Source organism: Crotalus tigris, unplaced genomic scaffold, assembly GCF_016545835.1.
Source record: "Crotalus tigris isolate CLP2741 ecotype Arizona unplaced genomic scaffold, ASM1654583v1 scf7180000019784.587516, whole genome shotgun sequence".
NCBI classification, from domain to species: Eukaryota; Metazoa; Chordata; class Lepidosauria; order Squamata; family Viperidae; genus Crotalus; species Crotalus tigris.
In genome coordinates, this window is record NW_024097706.1 from 71,905 (window position 1) to 94,949 (window position 23,045).

The window sequence follows — 23,045 nt, forward strand, 5'->3', positions numbered from 1 at the left end:
ACACACAAACACATACCTATACACAAACTCAAGATGGTAAACATCCTTAATAATCCTTCACCTATTTTCCACCCAATCCTGTGAGGTTGGGCTAAGAGAGAGTGACTGACTCAAAAGTCATTCAGCTGGCTTTCATGAGTAAGGCATGCCTATAATTCACAGTCGTTATATTTAACCCAGCATCTTAACCACTCTTGCAACCCAAAATAATGCAAGCTAACTTAAAAGGAATAATTTTTATTCTCATTTTTAGAATGTCTGATTCACTGAACAAACCAGTGCACGAAACTATATAGAGGTAGTGCTTGACTTACAACCATTTGTTTGTGACCGTTTGAAGTTACAATGGCACTGAAAAAAGTGACTTATGATAGTTTTTCATACTTACAACCGTTGCAGCATCCCCATGGTCATGTGATTAAAATTTGGATGCTTGGCAACTGGTTCACATTTATAATGGTTGCATGTCCCAGGGTGACCACCTTTTGCAGAACAAGCAAAATCAATGGGGAAGTCAGATTCACTTAACAACCCTGTTAATTTAAAAATTGCGGTGATTCATTTAACAGTGGTAAGAAAGGTTGTAAAATGAGACAAAACTCACTTAACAACTGTTTCACTTAGCAACAATATTCTCAAAAGTTATATTATTTTCTATTTGTCTCTATCCAAACACAAACGCTCAGAAACGTTCTACCAAAAATTCAAATCCAAATTAAATGTATAAATCAATTATGCCTCCTCCTCCTCTGAAACAGTCCAAAGAAAACCTATTAACAGATTTATTTATTTTATCTGAAATTCACTGAAATCAATTTTATGTATTTCATCCTGACACCTTTGTCTAAATCCACAAAGAAAACTGATAACAGTTTCTATTTTAAATGTTTACATTTATTGTGGAAACTGTACTATACTATTTTTACTTTAGTAAAACATTCAACACAAAATTATAGAGCCTATTACAGAATAATCTCTCCCAAGATCTCTTGGTGTCAGACTTGCTAATTACAAATCTAATTATTAATTCAGTCAAAATAAAATTAATTGTATAAGCCTATCATTTGGAAATACCAAGTTATATGTTTCTATTATTTGCTAGCCTACACTATTTTCAATTAATACGGTAAATGCTTTTTCATTAAAAATTACAGATATTGCTAAGCTAACAAAAATTCATAGCCACATGCATACAGTCATGTGACACAAACAAGCAGCTTGATGGACAAAAATATATTGGAATATTTCTGATAATTGCAAGTCATGGTCTTCTTTCATTATTAAAGATAATTTAGTATGAAAATAACCAACTACGTGATTTGTAATTGTTGAAATTTTGGTTATTTTTTCTGACATTATAAATCACAATTAAATCAGAGATCATGACTTACAAACAAATTGCTTTTGCTTGATTACAGTACTTTTTTATGCAAGGTCACATCACATATCAACACTAGATTCAAATGCCTAGAAGTGAAGCTAGCATCTTGCCTGCAAGTTTGGTAGGACTATGAGAACTGATGGTTGTTAGAGATTTGGTAAACCCCACGCATTCCATAGAAAATACTACTACCTGATGTGGGCTAGGCAAAGGGAAGTGCCTACCTGCCAAAGAGAGAAAACATAAGACTACGCTTAGATAGAATATTGCTGTCATACATATTAGAAAACAAACTTTTCAACATTTCTAAAAATGTTCGGCTGGTATGTGGTCAACATTACAAAGTTACAGACATTAAATGATTTTGATTTTCCAAACAGAACCTTTTTAACATTTATTTAGGGCTCTTTATTTATGATTATTTACTACTGCACTAGATTCCTGAATATAAGAAAGTGTATTCCTATAAGTAGGCATGCATTAAAAGTGAACAGTTATATTATTTTTTTGACAATGGGAATATTATACCTAATATTTAAGCCATGTGCACAAATAAAAACCATCATGGATTGGAATTTGATCTTTCACTCTTTTATTTGTAAGTTCTTTTCACAAAATTCTAATACTATCATTGCTAAACAAGCCAGCAACAGGTAGTATGTCTTACTGCCAACTTGTTTAATCAAGATTTTTTTCCACATTTATTTTCTTGTTCAAAAGGAATAAATCAACACTTTAATAAAGTGAAACCAAATTCTGATTTATATTTTTCATTAAATTGGAAGGAAGAGATGGATGTGCAAAATACAAAAGTTCAATTTTTATATAACATTATTCCTGCTCATGTATGTAATGATAGTTAAGATTTAGTATTATATAGGAATTCTGTCACTGTATGATAACATTAAAAAAGTCCCTGTGGATTTTACTCCACTAGTCATTGTCAACTACAGGGGGTGGTGCCCATCTCCCTTTCAGGGCCATTGAGCCATCACTGTTCGAAGATATTTCTGTGGTCCTGTGGCAACCATGTTATAGAGTGCTGTTAACTTCCCACTGAAGTGGTACCTATTTATTTACTCGCATTTGCATGCTTTTGAACTGCTAGGTTGGCAGGAGCTGGGGCAAGGAGAGGAATTCACCCTATTATGTGGCACAAGAGTTTTGAACCTAGGCTGCCAGCTTTCCAGCCAACAAGTGCAGTGTCTTTACTGCTGAGCCACAACGCTATCCTGATAACATATTCAGTATAAAAACTAGAAAGAAATTGAGTTCGGTAAATATTTACATAAAGAAAAAATATGGAATGTACTAACCCATCTTGGTTGTTTCTTGAATTGGTCCTTTCTTGGGAATCTTTGCACCACCACCGAAGACAGCAAACCACATTTTGTCATTAAGGGGATGGGCCACAATCCTGAATAATTCATTGCTGGAATGTGTTGCTAGACCATGAATGAAGAGACTAAGGTAGACTGCCGTAAGAATTTCACAGAGCAAAATTGTGATTCCAGACTGAGCTTCTTCTCCAGCTTGATTCAGTAATTGTATTAAATCCATTATTCCTGGATAGACAGGAAGTGCCATATAGTAATAAATCACATAAAAGGAAAGACAAGAGAAACCATTTGCAATTATCTCCAGGAACACTAAAGAACTATAAAGAGACATTGATAATATTAGTGTAAGATTTTTAGGCTAACTGACTCTTTGATGAATCCTGAAGTGAAAACTACAATCAAATCTAAATCAATGGGAATGAGTGGTCTAGAGTCTGTTGAAGAAAATATATTTAACATAATAGTCCCATCTCCCAAAATATTTCTTCACAAATGAAAATGAATTCTTAAATTTGTAGTTCTAAACCAATATATTGTAATAAAGCAATTTTCCTATAAATAATGCAAATAACTTCACATTTTTATTACATACTAAATCAGAGATTGAATCATGTTGTCTGGGAACATCTATATTACAATTTTAAACTGTGCATTTATGTACTTTATATCACCCATATTTCCATCTTGGTTATGAATTTTAGTTTACATTCAACAAAAATTGTTAATAAATTGTGGAGTTGCTTTAAATTATGATTAACCTTGTGAAAAGTGAAATGGGGATAAAAATACATGTACACATACATAAATATGTGTTTTGCCACCTTAGAAAGCCTGTCATTCAGCAATTGCCAGGAGATTCTATATGCATAAAGAAATTAAGACTCAGAGTGACAGAATTAAGAAATTAGTACTGTAAAATCCCAACAATGTAATATTAGTTTCAACTGGTATACTTTAAATCATAACTAATATCTAATAAGACTCCAGAGTGGTGGTGACCAGCTTATTTGGTGGTGACATCAGAAATAAAGTTGGCCAACAAGAAACAGTATCTCATGCCTACCTATATCACTAAGAAATAAACACATTTATACAAATATTCATTTCAACCATTTCTCAATCTTGGCAACTGCAGATGTATTAACTAACCTCCAGAATTCCCAGACAATATGACCATTACTGAGAATTCTGGAAGTCAAAATCCACAAATCTGAAAGTCATACCAAGATTAAAGAAACACTGGGTGGTGGGTGGGACAAAAGAGGATTTCCTGGAGATTCAAATATGTTTCCAGGTTTCTTATAAACTCTCTGAGCATTCTTTACACTCTTTCCCAAACAGAGAAACATACCATGCTGTGTTGAACTTCTTTAAGTGATTGCTTTTTTCTCCACAGAGCACAAATTATTTCTTGATTTAAATTTATATGCAATAGTTGGAGTTTTTCTTTTTCTTTCTGAAATATCCTTTATTATGATTTAACAATTTTTATTTATTAATCATTTTATTATGACTTATGCTTTATTTCGAACTACAAAATTCCATATCTTAAGTTCTCTTTTTAAAATCATTTAAAATCATCTGACTTTCTCAGTGTTATTGAAGATTAAAAAATTGACCTGATATGCTCACTATCGCAATGTCAAAGGAAATGGATGAAATAACCCAACTTTCATTCATTTAGATAATATAGAAAATCGTAACTATTGTTGTTTAACCAAGAACAAAATCATGATTACAGGCTCATATTAAAAGCTTTTCACCAGAATTCATCTTGATCATACTTCTAGTTCTGAAGGACACAATAAGTCAAATTAAAATATCTCTTTGTACTGTATATGGGCTGCATATGGTCATGGGCTGCATTCATAGTGAATACTAAAGTCAAAAGGTTTTTTTTTTCCATAATTATTCATTAGCCAAGGCAGAGGGAATTTTGTTAGCTTGGTGAATCTGGTTAAACTTAATGAGAACAGGCTTTAGATAAATTAATTTGAATGAAATTAAACTTAACTATACACCCCAAAATAGCTAAACAAGCAGGTTAAAAACAATCACATTATGCCTTATATTTATCTTTGAATTAGGACTTAATTATTAAAGACCATTAATCACCATGAGGTTATCTAATACTGTATTCAATCTAAAGTGGAAGAAAATATTACTAATAGCCAGAGGGTCATACTAGAAGAAGAAACAGGAAAGGAAACTATTTTAAATGTACTGTTGTAACACAGAACAATATACTGTACTTCAAAGAAGCCAGGCAGCTCAAAACTCCATGAAAAAAATTAAATGTCGATTACCTGGCCATTGAGCTGGTGTAGTATTTGGTGTTACTGTTTCATCTGAACTTGCTGTTCTTAGAGAATGCCGATGAGAGAGCAGCAATGTCTGATAAATCATTCCAGTGAACTGGTTTGCTTGCAATAAACTATTTTTTTAAAACAACAACAAAAGTTGTAAAAATTAATGATGGATTTTCAGGTATTTTGTTTGACTATAATGGTGAATCACATTTTACTTAGCTTAGCCATTTTATACATATTCTAATCAAGAGTGTTAATAACATTAGCTGTTAAAGAGCTACATTTTTGCATTATGATCTATTATTAGGCAACCTGCTATTTAAAGTCAGCTTCAAAGTGAGATTGATTACTGAATACATTAGTGATTTACAACTATTACTAAGATCAGGGAAGCTTAACATTCAGAAACATAAAGTATCTGACTTAATTTTTGGACTTCCTTGCTTCTTCTTCACTTTTGTGGAGAAAGATGGCATTAGAAATGGTCATGTAGAAATAGGATTATGGATGGTTCTACAGCAGAGGTCCCCAATCTTTTGGGCACTAGGGACCAATGCCATGGAGAAAGGTTTTTATGCGGACCAGAGGGGATATGGTTTTGAATACTGCCTGCATCCTGAGGATGGAGCTTTGCTTTTTTGTGTGGCTTGCTTGCTGGCATACTACAGTCTGGTGCCAGTCCACAGACCGAGGTTTGGGGACCCCTATTCTCCGTACACACATTTATTATGCAGGAATTCTAAAACAGAGCTCCCCAACCTTTCCATGTTGGCGGCCTGGAGTGAAAGGGAACAGGAAAATGTACATGCGCACATGCGTGCATGCATGTGCAAAACAGGCACCTGCATGGCAGTGGCCCTATCAACCACATGCCTGTGAAATCAGGCCATGAGCACCCACAGTGGCGGCAACGCATGCACGCATGCACAAACAGGCTGCTAGTGCCAGCATGATGCTGGCAGTGGTGCTAGCGTCCCATGCACACATAAATGGGGCCATTGGCACCCACGCGGTGGCACTAGGGCAAATGGGGAGGGCGCATGCACACGTGCAAACACTCACCAGCCATTCCCGCAGCCTGGTAGCCAACAGACCACGGCTCGGTACCGGGCTGTTGCCCACAGGTTAGGGAACTGTGCCCTAAAATACTGACAACTAATCTTATAGTTACATGGCAGCTGTTTTTTTCCTGTTTTATTGTGATTGTTCTTGAAGACTGCTTGGAGAAGTCCCTGCAGTTTTCTTGGCAAGGTGTTTTGCTATCGTCTCTTCCTAGGGGTGAGAGAAAGTGACTGGCCCCAAGTTATCCGCCTGGTTTTGTGCCTAAGGCAGGATCAGAAATCTTCTGGTTTTTAGTCTTATGCCTTAACCACTGCATCAAATGAGCTCTCACATTACAGCCTAAATAACCTTCAAAATACTAAATCTCATGAAATCTCTTGTGAAATTGTCAAAATATTAGGAAATAAAAGAATCCAAATTTGTATTAATATTTGCTCATGTTATTCATAGTTATGACATAGAACCTTAATCCTTTGTTAAGAACATTTTCCAAGCAGATTGAAAGAAAATATTTAATAAGCTGGTCCATACTGCTTTGTAAAACGTCACAAAAAGAAAAAAAAAATTCCCAGCTTATATGTTTGCTTGAAATGTATGAATTTTACATCTCATTTCTTCAATAGCAAATAACAAGCAGATTCAAACTATGTTTGAGTGAGCCAGTACACCTAATCCTATATTGGCAATATAATTATTTCAACTTTCAGACAATGTTTGCAGCCTTATCAGAAGAAACTAGAAATGGAATAAAGACCCTTCCACATGCTTGTCAATTCTCAGATACATAATGATTTCTAATACAAGTAATATGATATTAGCAGAAGCGATCAGGAAACAGCGAAGTCTAATTATGAGAAAAAATCAGCATGGGATATCTGTGAGCCAGGTCTACTTCATTAATCAGTTGCTTTTTATGTCTGATCTGAGAATTTTTTAGCTTTTCTTATATTTCTAATTTAACTAAGTTAGCCAATTTAACATTAGATAAGTAGACCCTGATTAAGCTAACAATCTAAAATAAATGTATTTGTCAGTATTATAGTTAGTTAAATACGAATATTGATTCCCAAACTATAAAAATGTAATGTGGAGATGAAGATACAGGCGACAAAAATGGTAATAATCTTTAATGAATATCATATCATACATTAACTATAGTGCTGTTGAATTACACCTTTTCTTATATTGAGGTCGTAGTACTTTAGATTATCAGAGAATAACTAACCCCATTTTTGAAGAATACAGGTAGTTCTCAATTTATGACCACAATTGAGCCCAAAATATATGTTACTAAGTGAGACATTTGTTAAATAAGTTTTGTCCTATTTTACGACTTTTCTTGCCATGACTTTTCTTTTCTTTCTTGTTAAGTGAATCATTAATTTAGTAACCCAGTTGTTAAATTAATCTGGTTTCCACACTGATTTTGCTTGTCAGGGGTTGCAAAAGGTGATCACATGACCCTGAGACACAGCAATGGTGATAAATATGAACCAGTTGCCAAGCATCTGAATTTTGATCACATGAACACTGGGATGCTGCAATGGTTGTAATTGTGAAAAAATGGTCATGTCACTTTTTTCAATGCTGTTGTAACTTTGGACAGTCCCTAAATGAACTGTTGTAAGTCAAGTACTACCTGTACAAGCAAAGATATAATAAGAGGTTAACATTTTATGCATTTTTATACCAAATTTTGATTGTACCTGATAGAAGGGAAAAATAAAAATTACCTGCAGTTATGACCCCCACAGAGAGACTGGTATATGCAAGCTGATAAAGATGCTGCTAATGTGTGCATTACCTGTATCTGGAAGAAACACACATTTCAGACAAAATTATTCAGATTATCTTGAATCCCTTGTTTTCATTTTACTTGCTCGAGAAAGCTATTCATTTAAACATAAAGTAAACAACTCCCAATATACATATAAATATTAATATGGCCATCATTATAGTAATTAATGTAATATTTTTTTAAAAAAAAGTTCAGTAAAAGACTGTCAAATTATAAATACTTGCCTGATTATTCTGTACATCTGGATGGGGCGGAGAGTCAAGAGAAATGATAGCATGTAGTATATCATGTGTCAGGTTACTAAGATGCAATAATGGATTGGCCACCACCGTTTTGGCACTTGCGGTACAGGCAAAAAGAAGAGGTATTGCACTCTGCTCAGATACAATATTACTATACGATTGCTCTGAAAATTCCTTTATAAATAGGATGGAAAATAAAGAGTATAATTTGATTTTCAAATTTCTTACAAAGATGAGTTTGCTTCTATACCCACACATACACATTGACACAATGTTAATTGGAATAATTCTCTTTTATCACCCAGAAATGTCAGTAAAGGTGGAAGAAAACAAGGAATCCAAATTTCTTGTGGGGAAATGTTTGTTTAAATTACAATAAAGTCTAGGTCCAGTGACTAACAGGCTGCATGACTTTGATTTTTCTAGGCCAAGGTTTCATTAGTTGCTCTACTAAGCTTTTTTCCCCCAAACTTCCACTTCAGTTTCCATTTTTAGAAAACTGGAAGTTCAAATACTGGAAGTACGAACCTAAAACCTTTTTAAAGAGAAAATCTGGAATTTACTGGTTTTTCTCTGAAAACAAAATTATAAAGATATAGCTCAAACAATCAAGCATTCTAGGTGTAGGGCCAGAAATATATGATTAAATTGGTATAAGCTAAAAATAGTTGGCTAGTAATTTATTTCAATTATTATGTATTAATATTTAAGGCCAAGGCCAATCAATCAGGAAAAACCCCCCTCTATTTACCTGTTGGGATTCTTGCAGAAGCAAAATGAGTTCCATTCGTACAGATGCCAAGCCTCCACCATGAGATCCATGGAGGATGCAGTAACTAAGAAACATTCGCAAAAGTGACTGGTATTTTATAAGCCAGTGTCTTCTTTGAATATTTTCTTTTAGTTGTATATCTGACAGGTCTTCAGTTCTTTCATTTAAAGAATTTTCACCGATTAGTGGGATGATTTCTGCCTGAGAATCATCTGCTTCAATATTGTATTCACATGTCTTCTGAAGGGCTACCACCTCCCTTTCAAGCCAATTATATAGCTGGTATCTTAATTTTCCGCCATCTACTTCATAGCCAGTGGATAATGTTCGAAGTTCCTCTGTAAGAATCTTCAGGCATGCCCTAAATTTCAGTTGTACACAAATGATGTCTTCTGATGAAGCTAAGACATCATTTTCACTTCCTGAACTGTAGGATTCAGTGCAGCAACTAACTTCATTTGTTTTTTCACCTGCTATCTTCTGCAAAGGTTTCATTACAAGGCAAGAATCCTCACTTTCCTCATCTTTGTCACTGTCCCATTTTAATTCCAATGGGTCATCTTGGAAGACTGCAGCTGGCTGACTCCAATCAAACAAAGCATTAGAATTTGAATATTTGTCTGATGAAACATCTGATAATGGCCCTAAACCATTTAGTACTGGTTCTGTCCTGTCAGTACTGAAAAACTGGTCATCCTTTGATTCTACCGGCTTTGGAGAAGAAGGTGAATATTCTTTACTAGTGTTCCTTAAACTAAATGTTCTTCTTAAACACTTTGATTTTTTGACCACTTTAGGCATCTTCGATAATACTTCTAAAGCCAACATCGGACAGCCAGATTTCAAATGAGTATATGCTGCAGTAAAGAATAATTTTCTTTCCTCTAAATTGATTTCATCTGCAAGTCCTTTTTCTCCTGTTACACATATCCTTGTGGAAGATAATTCAGAAGACCCAAAATGGCGTCTCAGCAATAAAGGATGTGTCCTTAGATAATTATAAAAATTGAATACCGAAGGGCTACAGTTTGAGAAGCTTCCTTCATCTATAAAAATATCACATGAAAGAATAACGAAAAATTTATTTTTTAAAAGAAATAAATCAGATATTGTCTTGCTATCAATATTATGACACAACATTTATACCCTAAGGCAACACAGATTCCCATTGAATTGTAAGAACACAAAAAGTCTAATCATCTTGTTCAATATATCTACTCTGCTTCTTAAAGTGACAAAATGATTTATCATGAAATATTTAAGTCTTTTCCCTATATTTCTTATATTTTATTCCATCTCAGTATGATTCCTTAACATTAATTGTTGCAATAATCACAGAAAGCTTCAAGATGATGCTTTGGGATAACAATATTAATAAACATAATAAAAACAAACTTCAGCTAATGAGAGAAATCAGTACCTATAATGTTTTGTGCTTCAAGTAGTGTCCTTCGTTTAGATGACACTTAATCATTTCAAAATCACCATTAGTTGGTTTGGAGGCCACAATTCCTCACCATACATGAGAACTACCCATGACAATATGTACAATATTACATACTACTAGAAGAGTTTATTTAACATTTTAAAGCTAATTTAACATGCACATATTCCAAAGGTAAATTTAAATTGCCTCAGCTTACCTTCATCATTCAAAATGGGATGGTTTAAAAGAGTATCAAGAGCATGACCATATTTTTCCAAAATCCAATAAGCCATACTTCGGAGAAAAGGATCAAAATGTGGTTTTGATGGACTTTCAGTGGAATGAGGCTTACTTCCCAGAATTTTCTTCTGAAGAATTGATTTGTAAGTACCAGATATTTCAAATTCTGATTCATATAGTCTTGCAATTACAAGAGCTAGCTGAATATCATTTAATTTCTCTAGGCAGACCTAATTAAAACAAACAAAGGAGTGTTGTTTTTTTAAAAAAAAGATCCAATCAGAAATAAGAAACACAGGCTTATTTTAGTTCAGGATTATGTATGCAGCAATCCAGATACCTCTGGAGTATTTTTACAGATAATATGGAGGCTTAACCTTTTTCTGCTGTTGTTCCTTTACTACTGGTTTTTGGGGGCATGATACTTGCAGCCTAGACATAACATTGCATCTTCATCTTGAGAGACCTATCCTTCATGAATTTCTCCTACCCCCTTTTCCCCAGTGTCCCAGATATGCTTGCCTTTTCTCATAGGAAAAATGTTCAAGACCCCTATATCATTTTGGTTACCCTCTTATGCACCTTTCCCGCTTTATTGTGTTGTTTTTCATATATAGCTGTTAAAATAGTACATAGGCTTACTTAAGTAAGATGGCTCACGCTTGATTTGATGGCATCACAATTATACTCAGCCTATAGCAATAGCACTTAGACTTATATACCACTCCATAGTGCTTTACAGCACTCTCTGAGCATACTGCCCCCAACAACCTGGCTCCTCATTTTACCAACTTCAGAAGGATAGAAGACTGAATCAACCACAATCAAACTTCAGGCTATGAGCAGAGTTAGCCTACAATATTGCAATACAGGGCCCCTTAGATTGCAAATTCGTCCTTTTCTCCATTCTGTATTAAAACATAGTTTAGCATTCTATAGTATTCTCAGCTCCTTTTGTTTTGTATAGACATTGGACAAGGCTATTCCTGTTTTCAATCAGTTTAAGTGTACTGTATGTTCCGGCGTATAAGACGACTGGGCATATAAGACGACCCCCAACTTTTGAGAAGTTTTTCATGGTTTAGCAAGTCATCTTATACTCCGGAAAATATGGGTACCTTAACTTTCTAATAAAAGTAATGTAAGTCTTAAACACATTAGCATTTCATTATATTTCATCGCTTGTTCCTGATCTGCTGAAGACAAATGTAGCTGGGTAACATCCCATAATAAGCATGGGGATGCACTTGTGAAGCTTTGCAGTATATGAGGAACTGCCTCACCCCAATGGGACTAGCTGGCCCCTCTCGTTCAAGTGGAAGCAGCCTAATTTGGATCCCACTGACCAAAGAATTTCTGCTGCTGGGCTCCAGGAGAAGATTTCTGCTGTGCCCCCTCCAGAATATTCTACCATCAGAGGTGAAATTCCCCCCCCCCAACACACAAAACATAATCCTGGCCTTCTGGCAGAGCCAGAAGTTCCAGTTGACGGTTAAGCCAAAGGTTGTCTGGGGCCCCTGGTAATGGATGCCCTGCAGCGGGGATGGCCCGATGGGATTGTCGGAGGCCAAGACTGCCATTTTGTAGAGTCTGCTGAACACCCCCGTGTTACCGACGCTGTTGATCTCCATGGTGGAGTTGAGGTCATTCTTCCAGGTGCCGATCAGGGAGGACTAAAGGAGAGCGGGAGGGAGGAGGAAAGCAGGTTGCAGTGCTAACCAAGCCCAGCTGTCCAACAGGTAGAGACTTTGGATCCATTTTCTCCGTGAGATCTGAAAACACCCTCTACTGCCACTTGCCCAACCCCCAAGGCTGCCCACGCCAGGTGAGGCTGGCAAAGGTGGCGCATCCTAAAGTCTGTCGGTGGAGGCCTGCCAGACTGCTTCCGTGACGACACCCTGCGGGCGGATCGCTCTGTCATGTGCACAGTGAGAGCACCAGCCACAACGGCAAGTTTCCAAAGAAGGAGGAGCATGGAGGAGGAAACGCTGAGTGTCCGTCTGTCGGGATCCCAGGGCTTCTGGTGCTCAGCGCGACGGCACTAGGTGTGGTCAACCCCGAGGAAGCGGCACACTGCGCAGCCCGCCAGCTCCCACCAGCTGCTCCTGCAGCCCACCCGAGCAGAGGCTGGTGGCTGAGGGGATTTCCCCGGGGGAGGAAAAGCCCCGCTTGCACCGCCTCCCTCCACCACCCTAGATTGGGAGGGGCAGGATCCCTGCCCAAGAGGCAGATGCTTCTGTGAAATCGCTGGCCTTCTGCGAGCGCTGAGCAGCATTTCGGCAGCAAGGGGGACAGGGGCACTTCTTCTCGGGAAGCCCCCGCCACTGACCCAACATGGGCATTCTTACTTGGCTGGCTCTCCGCCAGCGCTTCTCTCCCACTATTGGTCCGCCAACACTCCAACCTTGCCCCTTCCTCCCGGCTGTTTCTCGGAGGGACACTTTTCTAGGGCTATTTGGCTGCGTGGGACACTTAAACTCTCATCCAGACAGCCAATCCCCGCACCAAGGGGTGAGGAGCATGGGGCGCAAGATACGGGGGAGCTTGCTTTGATGTACCGTATTTTCCAGCATATAAGGCAACTGGGCGTATAAGACGACCCCCAACTTTTGAGAAGATTTTCATGGTTTAGAAAATCATCTTATACGCTGGAAAATACGGTACTATAATATTTATATTCATATCTGACAGAACCGTATTTAGATGATGCTAATAAGCATATACCTGTTCTTGTAGTCAGACTACTGAATCTCACTGGACTTCATCCATAACATTCAAATCTGCTTATACTATTAAAACAACGAGTGTGTGTAAATACATGATTAGATGTATTGTAAATTCTTTCAATAATCTAAAAAAACATATTACTTACCTCAATGGCATCTTTTAAGTGACCAGCCAATAAAAAAAATGCTGTAGAATGTTCAAAACGTTGCTTGCCTAGCAGTGAAAAAGCATTCTTCAGTGCTGCTTTACGCCATCTGTCTTCTGTAAAATTGTTTCCAAAGAACTGTGTCATTTTAGTATCTTTTAGGGACCTGCCAATGTAATCATTTATAACTATTAAGTCATGATGTACAGAAAGAAAGGAATAATTTATATTTATCAAATTTTTAAAATCAAGCTGCTGCTAAAATTCTACATGTGCAATTAGAAATGACCAATATTTAACTTGGGTACTCTGCTTATGATACAATAAAAATACTCATATGAAATGCCATGTTAAAAATAAGGCACATAAAATAATGCTTTTCAAACTTTTGGTAGTTATAAACGCCTTGATAAAAGATTTTGAAGCTGGGAGGACTGCCCAGGTAAACAAAGCCCCTATATTCTGGTCCTTAAGAGTATGGGACTTCACATTCATTTATGTCTTTCCATTCCTTTCATTTATATTCTTTTAAATGAAACTTTGATTCTAACATTTCAATCCAAATTTAAGTATTTATTTATCACTTGAAATTTTATGCACCCCTCCAAGTAGGTTCCTCCATAGAAACCTCTTTAGTATCACTGAGGATTATTCTGTTTATTCTGTTTCTGTTTTGTATATGGTGACTCATATCTGGCTTGATAGCAGATAGCCTGTGTTTTAGTTGAAGTTCTATATCTAATTGTTTCCTTTTATTATATTGTATTTCTATTAGTGCTACAAAAGTACAGCCTCGAGTAAAAATGTGGAAGTTGCTTGGCATCAAACCTGGATTGTCTAGCACAGGGGTCCCCAACCCCTGGTCTGTGGACTGGGCCGTGGCATACCAGCAACTGGCCCACACAAGCAAAGCCCCATCCATGGGATGCAGGCAGCACACAAAACCATGCCCCCTCTGGTCCATAGAAAAACCCCTATCCATGTAACCGGTTTAAATTTTATTGATTCAGATTCGGGAATCGAAGTTAATTAAGGGTGTAAAGATAAGGAAGAATGAGTATAAATTGCGGGCATTTGCGGATGATTTGGTTTTAATTTTGGAACAGCCGAATCAGGCGATTGATGGTTTATTAGAACTTATAACACAGTATGGGAATGTTTCTGGTTTTAAAGTTAATAATTATAAGACTAAGATATTATCTAAGAATATGTCAGTTAAAGAAAGGGAAAGTTTGATTAAAGCCACAGGTTTTCAGATGGTAAAAAAGGTTAAATACTTGGGAGTATATCTAACTGCTTCAAATGGAAAATTGTACAAGAACAATTATGAACCACTATGGGCAAAAGTCCAAAAGGATTTAATAGATTGGAAAAAATTGCAATTGTCATTGTTGGGGAGAATTTCAGCTGTAAAAATGAATGTTCTACCAAAGTTTCTTTTTTTGTTTCAGATGATACCTATTCTTAAAAAAGAGGCAAATTTGGAGGAATGGCAAAAGGGTATCAATAATTTTATATGGGCCGGGAAGAAACCAAGGGTTAAATTTAAGATATTACAGGATGCTCGAGAAAGAGGGGGACTTAAGGCACCCAATTTGAAATTATATTATGACGCAGCCGCCCTAACTTGGTTGAGTGATTGGCTTAATTTAACAAATATGGATATTCTTTTTTTGGAAGGTTGGGATTTAATATATGGTTGGCATGCATATTTAATTTTTAATAAGAAAGTTGATCGGACTTTTAAATCACATATTTTGAGGAATGCTTTACTTCGTGTTTGGAAGAAGTATTATTATAGATTAAATTATAAAATACCTATCTGGGGGATTCCCAGACATGCAATTGAGGGAACCTCTAAGGGGACAAATTTTGATAAAATTTCATATAAAGAATTGTTAATTTGTTCTGGTTCGAATTGGCATTTGAAATCCCTAGATGTATTAAGGCAGCAAAATATTCTACAGTCATGGTTTCAATATTTACAAATAATGGATAGATGGACTGTAGACAAGAAAGAGGGAATAACACTAGAAGATAGACAATTGGTTATTCAGATTAAAAACCAAGGTCCGGCTCATATAAAAAGAATATATAATGTTTTATTAGAGTTAGATTCGGAAACAGAATTGGTTAAAGATTGTATGATTAAATGGGCTCAGAATATACAGGAGCCGATCTCATTGGATTTATGGGAGATAATTTGGATAAGAAATGTTAAATTTACACAAGCTCAAAATTTGAGAGAAAATTTTTATAAAATGTTTTATAGATGGCATTTAGATCCTAAAAAATTATCTTGTATGTATTCCAACATACAGCCCAAATGTTGGAGATGTGGCAATAATGATGCGACATACTTTCATATTTGGTGGAATTGTAAAAAAGTAAAGGCTTTTTGGATTATGATTTGGTGGAACATTCAAAAGATTTTTAGAAAGAAGATAAAGTTTACTCCTCAACTATTTTTACTTGGTATTTTTGTTGACTTAAATGAAAAAGAAACTACTTTGATGTTGAATTTATTAACTGCAGCAAGGTTACTAGTAGGTCTATATTGGAAGAAAGATTCTTTGCCTACTTTAGAAGAATGGATATTTAAAGTATCTAGTTTTGCAGAAATGGCAAAAATTTCTGCTTATTTAAAGGATCATACACAAGAAAGATATATTACTGTATGGGGAAGGTGGATAGATTATATTCAGAAAAAATATGGAATTAAAAAGTTTTATTTATTTTATGAATGAATATCAAATATTATAGAGAATTGTTTTATAAGTTATGGAGTTAAAGGTTAATTATGATATTTTTTTTCTTTCTCTCTTTTTTTTTCTTTTTTCTTAATTATTATAATTTTCTTTTTCTTTTTTTTTCTTAACCCTGTATTCTGCTCTGGGAAGTGAAGGGAGGGGGGGTGGGGGTGGGAGGGAGGGTAAGGGGGGGTTCTCTATTTTAAAATTTTATTGTATTTTTATAAATGATTGTATGTTTTAAAAAATAAAAATTTTCATGTAACCGGTCCCTGATGCCCAAAAGGTTGGGGAACTCTAGCAGCTGAAGAGGATGAAATTCAACTTTGGAAATGCCTCATGGATTGCTCATGAAATACAGTCATATTGCAGTTAAATTTCCATCTTGTACTTCTGAACTTTGCTCATTGTTGTTTCAAAGCATGTAAAGGAGGAAAGCATGTAAAAAGAACAGACAGGGCCAAAAGATGGAGTACTTTTCTGATAGCTGTAAAACATTTGTCTACTGTTGGAAGAAGCATGTAGTTAACAATGGCGAGTTAGCTTGATATAGTAGTTAAGGCATCAGGCTAGAAATTATGAACATGGAGGAACTATATATTTATTATATTATATTAATTATATTGTCATGTCATGTCATATTATATTATTATATCCCTGAAAAGGGCCCAGCAGTGTTGATATAAATTATGTAGTAGTTCTAAGCTAACTTGAGTTCAAGAATTGAGATCCTGAGGAGCTTGAAAAACATTGTAGGTATTTCATAGTACATAAAGGACATTAAGGAACAACTTCTCTCTCTCAATAGATTTATCATCTCTCTCTCTCTCTCTCTCTCTCTCTCTCTCTCTCTCTCTCTAGATTGTTCCTTAATATCCTTTATGTACTACTGGAATATCTATTACTTCTACCAAGTAGTAGGAATGCAAGAAAACTAGTTGTAATGTGTACTGAATTAAATTCTGTTATAAAATTGTACCTGTATAGTCCCCAAATTACAGCCTTTTTTTTCATTGCAAGATAGAAAATGGCTGCATCCAAAGGATCATTGTTTCTTTGAAAGGCTGCTTTAGCGACCTGAAAGGATAATAGTAAATGCTGTGGTTACAAATGTAGTATTTTGTCATAGTTACGTTCAGAAAAAATTCTGAGCAATTACTGAAATAATTTATATTTAATATACAGAAATAGCTAAACCAACTCTATTTATAAAACATATATGATTTTCCTTTAGAAATGAAACCATTATTTATAAAAAATAAATTTTATATTGTATGTGGATAAGAGATTTATCTTCTAGCAAGCTTCTCGGATTTCAGGCTTAATATAAAATTAGAGAACACCTTTCCCTTGATCAACTGCTTGCATGAAATCTCATGCAGTCCTGTGAATGCAGTTTCTAATAGCTCATAGCTACTCTGCTATTGCTTAAATAAAGGGGTGATATAAATATACGAAAAGCAAAAGTTTGCTCTGAATACATTCATGCCTGGTAATTTTGAAACCTACCATCAGAGTTATATAAATTTATATAATTTATAATTATAATTTTCATCTTGTACTTAAATTGCTGAGGACTCCATATCTGGTCAGGGGGAGCACTAACTGACCTGAAGTAATCTAGGAATAGTTGAACATCTTACTAAAATAAATCCAATTAACATTTCTGCTGCTTAAAAAAATTAAGCATAGTAAACATTGCAGATTCTATATCCATATAAGTTAAGAAAAATCATGAATGGGTTGTTCAAAAGGTGTATGTCTCTCCTTCAACTATCTAGGTAGGACACTCTAGTAAGAAATCTCAGCAGGTAGCACTACTTTGTCCACTTTGTTTGGATTTGACTATAAGCAGGTGACACCTTGTTTTTACTTGTAAAGGAAATCATTTGGGGATGTAGATTAGAATTTTGGAACAAACAGTACAATTTTTCTGTACTGATGTTAAGGAAACAATATGGCTGTGTCCATGTAGTTATCAGAAATCAAGCTTAACAAAAAGAACAGTACTTTTACTTTACAAAATTCATTGGGTGAATCACTTTAAGAGTAAAAATATTAAGTCCTCTTTAGTTCATCTGGTTGTTCACTGCCATTTCTTAAAAATGTATCTATTGAAAATAATTAAAATTTATGTTTCTACTTACTACTTCTACTTTATCTCTCTCTTTATAAAAATAAAGTCAGATATAGTTATGTCAATAGTTCAAGTGCAAACTTCAGTTTTGTTAAAGGCAAAGTGTTTGTCACATATGTTCCTTTAATATTAATCAACAGGTGTAAAACTGGCAGACAAAAATATTATCTGCAGCGATACTGTATAATTATATTAGAATTATAATATGTGACTACAGAAGATGAACTATATACAAGCCAACAGTAATAAAGGTAGAAAAATTGCTCATGGGAAGCTATTTCATGGAAACATTCCTTTTCAATCTTTTTTCTAATCCATATTTAAAAAAAAACATTCTGCTTAAAAAAATCTGAAAAATATATCATCCACTCTAATATCTAAATGAAACATATAGCAAGATACAACCTAGTTTGTTATAAACTGTCTTTACCTTCTCAATGCATCTGCGCAAATTATGGGTATTTCGAACCCACCATCCTATTCCCATAGCTCTAAGTTCGGACCATGTTGGATCACCTTTTTGTATTGCAGGAAGCATGTTTAGAAGTTCTTCTTCTGCAATAGAGTGAAATGCCCAGGCAAAATGACTTGAAGACAAACCTGAAATAATCACAAATAATTATGAAATAATTATTTATGTTATAATTGATAAAATAAAATATATTACCTTTAAAATATTTAGTGATTCTTTTTCTGATACTTAATTTTTTTAAAAAAAGAAGTTGGTGACATGAAGTAGCATACAAAAAAAATCATGTCATCATAATTTATGTGCATGATTAATTACTTGCAAATAGGTACACTTAAAAAGTTGTAAAACACAAAATATTTAAGCCTGTATGCCAAAATTAAAACAAAAACTAAGGTCCGTACTTAACTGTTTAAAGATACACCTACACCCACAAGAATTAATGATCCTCTCCTAGAGCCAAAGGAGTTAACAGTCAGAAAAACCTGTAATATTCAATTGTTCATTGCATCTCTTCATTATCAGCACTATTCCAAAGGTTTTCCATCTCAGAAGCTCACATTTGTTCAGAAACAATCCTAGTTATGTCTAAAATATTGTTCTGTTTTGCATTAGTGTCTCACAGAATGAAGAAAGTATTACCTTGATGTAGTAGCTGAGCTCTGTGAGCAGGTGGCAGAGACGTTGTCATAAAAGTGTGAAGACGAACTGCCAAAAGAAACTTCAAACCACATTCGTCAAGTGTTTCTCCTCCTATGAATGAAGATTCAGTCTACAAAATGAAACTCTTTAAACAAAAGTCTATGATCATTTGCCATATTTTCCATTATTTATATATTTTAAGCCTTGTTAGACATAGTTTCATAATATAGGGAATGGGTAACAAATGATTTTAAAGCAATCAACAATTAACATAATATTTAGTAACATAATTATAGCAGACAAATAAAGCCCTACAATATTTATTTTATTTTATTTAAAATCAATATTACTAAATTCAGAAGAAAATGTTGCTGTGAAGGTAAAGGTTGCCCCGTAACTATTGCAGTATATGGAAATTTGCAGTCCATATAGATAAAAAGGTAGCTCTTCTAGTTTTCAAACTTCAAACCTTTAAACAAAATCTTTCTATTTGTAAAATACTTTCTTAGGAAGTAGCAAACTTAATGCTAAAAAGAACAGTAACTATGGAACACAGGTAGAAAAAGAATTTAGAGAATCATATTAGTGTGAAATAGTATAGGGTTTTCTGAAATGGTATAGGGTTTACTGCCTGAGCAGGGGTTTGACTAGAAGACGTCCAAGATCCCTTCCAACTCTATTATTATGTACACTTTATTATATTATTGTTGTTGTTGTTGTTGTGTCTTTTAATTAAACTACAGTATTAATTTTCTTTGAGTACTTCCCAAATCAAATACATTTTATTTATTTATTGAATTTCTATATCTCAACCTGTGATTTTGTGTGGCTTACAGTTCTAATTACCAAATTTAGTCTACTGTATATCGTTAAATTTCATATAGGCCAGTAGCCTTCATAATTAATTGATGTATTCTTTATTAACAGTGCTATCTAATAAGGTTTAGAAGATTTATTTATTTATTTGGTAAGTTAAGTATAGACAGGACTGTTAAAAAGAAAATATGGATTAGTTATTACAAAACGTACCTTTGCTTCTGTCTCTGCTTTCTCCTATATCAGTACTGGTAATGGCAATTGTATCAGCTAAAGCCATCAATAGCATCTGTTCCATCCTGGTAAGTCCTGGTAAGCTAGAGTGAAGCAAGTGCCGAGAAAGAACTTGGGCATGCTCTTGTCCAAAGTAAGTTGGATTATACTGAGAAAGATCAATAACTTTTGGCTTTTTGTCATCTTCATCTACTTCAATTGTAGTTAGTTCATCTGTATACAGGCTGGAATTTTGAAATAGATCCTCATAATTTTCATCAGTCACATGTTTGTTAGAGTTTTTTGGAGTATTTGACTTTTCAGTACAAGCATAGGAACATTCTTCATCAGCAGCAAGCAATGCATACAAAGGAAGAGGTGGAACAGAATCTATTTCTGTATAGTCTGTTATTACACATCTGTTAAATGTCATAGGGTCTCTTGTACTGCTCCCACTAGCACAGATTGAGAGAGAACGGTACCTTTTCTCATGGCAGGGATCATTTATAGCAATAACTTCTCCAGCAATGGATTTGACTAGATGAGATAAAATGGCCTTTGCTCTACGTACTTTCCCTAAATCCATGAGTTCCAAAAGTTGCACAGGATGATACTGAGGTAAAGTAGGACATAATGAATGAGCTGCTTCAAAAAGACCAGAATCTTCCATCTCCAGTGACAGATCAAATACAGTTCGTTTCCCACCAAGTTTTTGAGCAAAGCTAGTCATGGATCTGTTTAATGTTCGTTTTGATGGGGGAACACCATACAACTGGCTTTGTTTAACTAAACTTGTTATGGATGGTGTACTACCACTGTAAGAGTCTGCAGTAATGGGATCTTGCTTTGAAAATGGCTGCCATTGAGAATAAACATGCATTTCACAATCCATCCCAACTACAAGGATGCCATCACGAACCCAAGACAAAGAAACTGGTAAAGGAGGTGACCCCTCTACTGATGAGACCAAGTCCACACATCGTAACAGTATAAATCTAGATGTACAAGAGGTTTTAGCATTTTCCCATACTGGCAGTACAAGCATTTCCTTGGCACTTTGTTCCTGTATTTTCCCAGCCAACTGACCAAACATATAAAGCTTTGAACCAATGCTTACTGTTAATATATGAGAGCCATCTTCCCTAGACATCCAGTCTAAATGAACCAAATGCTTTGTTCTGGATGTTAAGTTCTTATTTCCTATTGCCACTGAACTACTATTGACACTCAGAGAATCCAATGTTAGGTTTAGTTCATCTATATGAAGCGTTTGTTCCAAGTTCCAACAAGAGCCTCCTGAAGATTCACATTCAAAAATACCAACATTCACAAAAAAATCTTGAGAATTACTGTTTTGGGATGGTGTTTGCTTGTATGCCACAGCTAAACGATTTGTATGAGCACAGCTAATTTCAAGAGGTAAACCAGACACTTCAAGAGCACTGCTACTAAGATGTCCATCTTCAATAAGCAATGGCCATTCTTCCCATACATATGTAGCACTGTTCTTAGTACTCTCTGGTTTGGATAATACATCGGTTTCCTGTGTAATTCTACACCTCCAAAACCTAACTTTCCCATCTGAGCAAAGTGTTGCAAGAAGATAAGGAGTTTGGCAGACTGGATAAATTGAAGAAGAACTTAAGTGACCTAAGATTAAAAAATAAAAATCCTTAGAATAGAATAGAATCCTTAGAGGAAAAAAATCAGTTGAATATGAGATTTTTAAGCAATTTTGTCAAAACTTAAAAGAGCAAAGTTTAGTTTATAAATCCAACAGTTTACTGTTGTAACATGGCGTAACCTTTAAAGCAGTTTAATAGCTGTTTTTATATTAATTTTATTTAAATATTAGGCTTTCAAATTACTGTTAAGATTTAAGGAAAACTCTGAAGAAAAGCTTAGATGAAAATCAGTTAATACATAATTTCCTCTTACTCTATTTGTTTTTTAATTTACAAACCTGCTGATGGTTTAATGCTTACTATCTCCACTCCTTCTGGTAAATTCAACTCTTGACTATAGACAATTTCTGAAGAAAGAACTAACTGGCTGGTGCTCTGAAGATTATCTCTGCAAACTTGGTATTTCTTTGTGAAGGAACTGTGAAGCTTTTCTTGGTCTGGAGAAGGAGAATATAGTTGTTCTTGAGATGCTGTTTCAGAAGCCGTAGGAGATATTTTTTCATTTACAAAAATTGGGATATTTTATCTAATGTTTATTTAAAATACAATCAGGTCTATGAAATTTCAAGTTATTCTGAAATTACAATAATAACTAAATTCTGTGCTTACATCAACATATTTATTTTTCTACTACTTCTACTACTTTCATTACTACCTCTTTCTATATGGAAGTTTGATTGGCACTTTTGGGATTCTACATGCTTATAATAACCTTTTACTTTCTAATTCTTATGGATTAGTGCACCCAAGGTTTTTTTTTGTCACTGAACACCCAGAACAGAGTTCTGGCACCTTTTTTGGATGGAACCTTGTAGGGTAGCATGGCGGGTTGTATGATATGTGTGAGGGTTTTTTGTTTTTTTTTTTTTACAAAAAAAGCACTGAGTGCAC

General features: G+C 35.0%; 1 protein-coding gene across 4 annotated transcripts in view; it reads right to left on the reverse strand.

The window, feature by feature from the left end:
- Positions 1–23,045, reverse strand: part of DMXL1 (Dmx like 1) — a 105,401-nt gene that overhangs the window by 46,383 nt on the left and 35,973 nt on the right. For 2 of the 4 annotated variants that reach the window (XM_039364523.1, XM_039364524.1), the window contains exons 17-28: positions 22,433–22,657; positions 20,470–22,119; positions 19,441–19,551; positions 18,760–18,929; positions 17,172–17,269; positions 13,443–13,608; positions 10,548–10,800; positions 8,884–9,950; positions 8,115–8,306; positions 7,826–7,902; positions 5,028–5,155; positions 2,698–2,946 (exon numbers count right to left, since the gene is read on the reverse strand). In XM_039364523.1, the coding sequence (XP_039220457.1) occupies positions 2,698–2,946; positions 5,028–5,155; positions 7,826–7,902; positions 8,115–8,306; positions 8,884–9,950; positions 10,548–10,800; positions 13,443–13,608; positions 17,172–17,269; positions 18,760–18,929; positions 19,441–19,551; positions 20,470–22,119; positions 22,433–22,657 (4,386 nt within the window). Of the gene's footprint in view, positions 1–1,491; positions 1,606–2,697; positions 2,947–5,027; positions 5,156–7,825; positions 7,903–8,114; positions 8,307–8,883; positions 9,951–10,547; positions 10,801–13,442; positions 13,609–17,171; positions 17,270–18,759; positions 18,930–19,440; positions 19,552–20,469; positions 22,120–22,432; positions 22,658–23,045 lie in introns of all 4 variants that reach the window. The other 2 variants (XM_039364527.1, XM_039364526.1) reach the window with 2 other exon arrangements.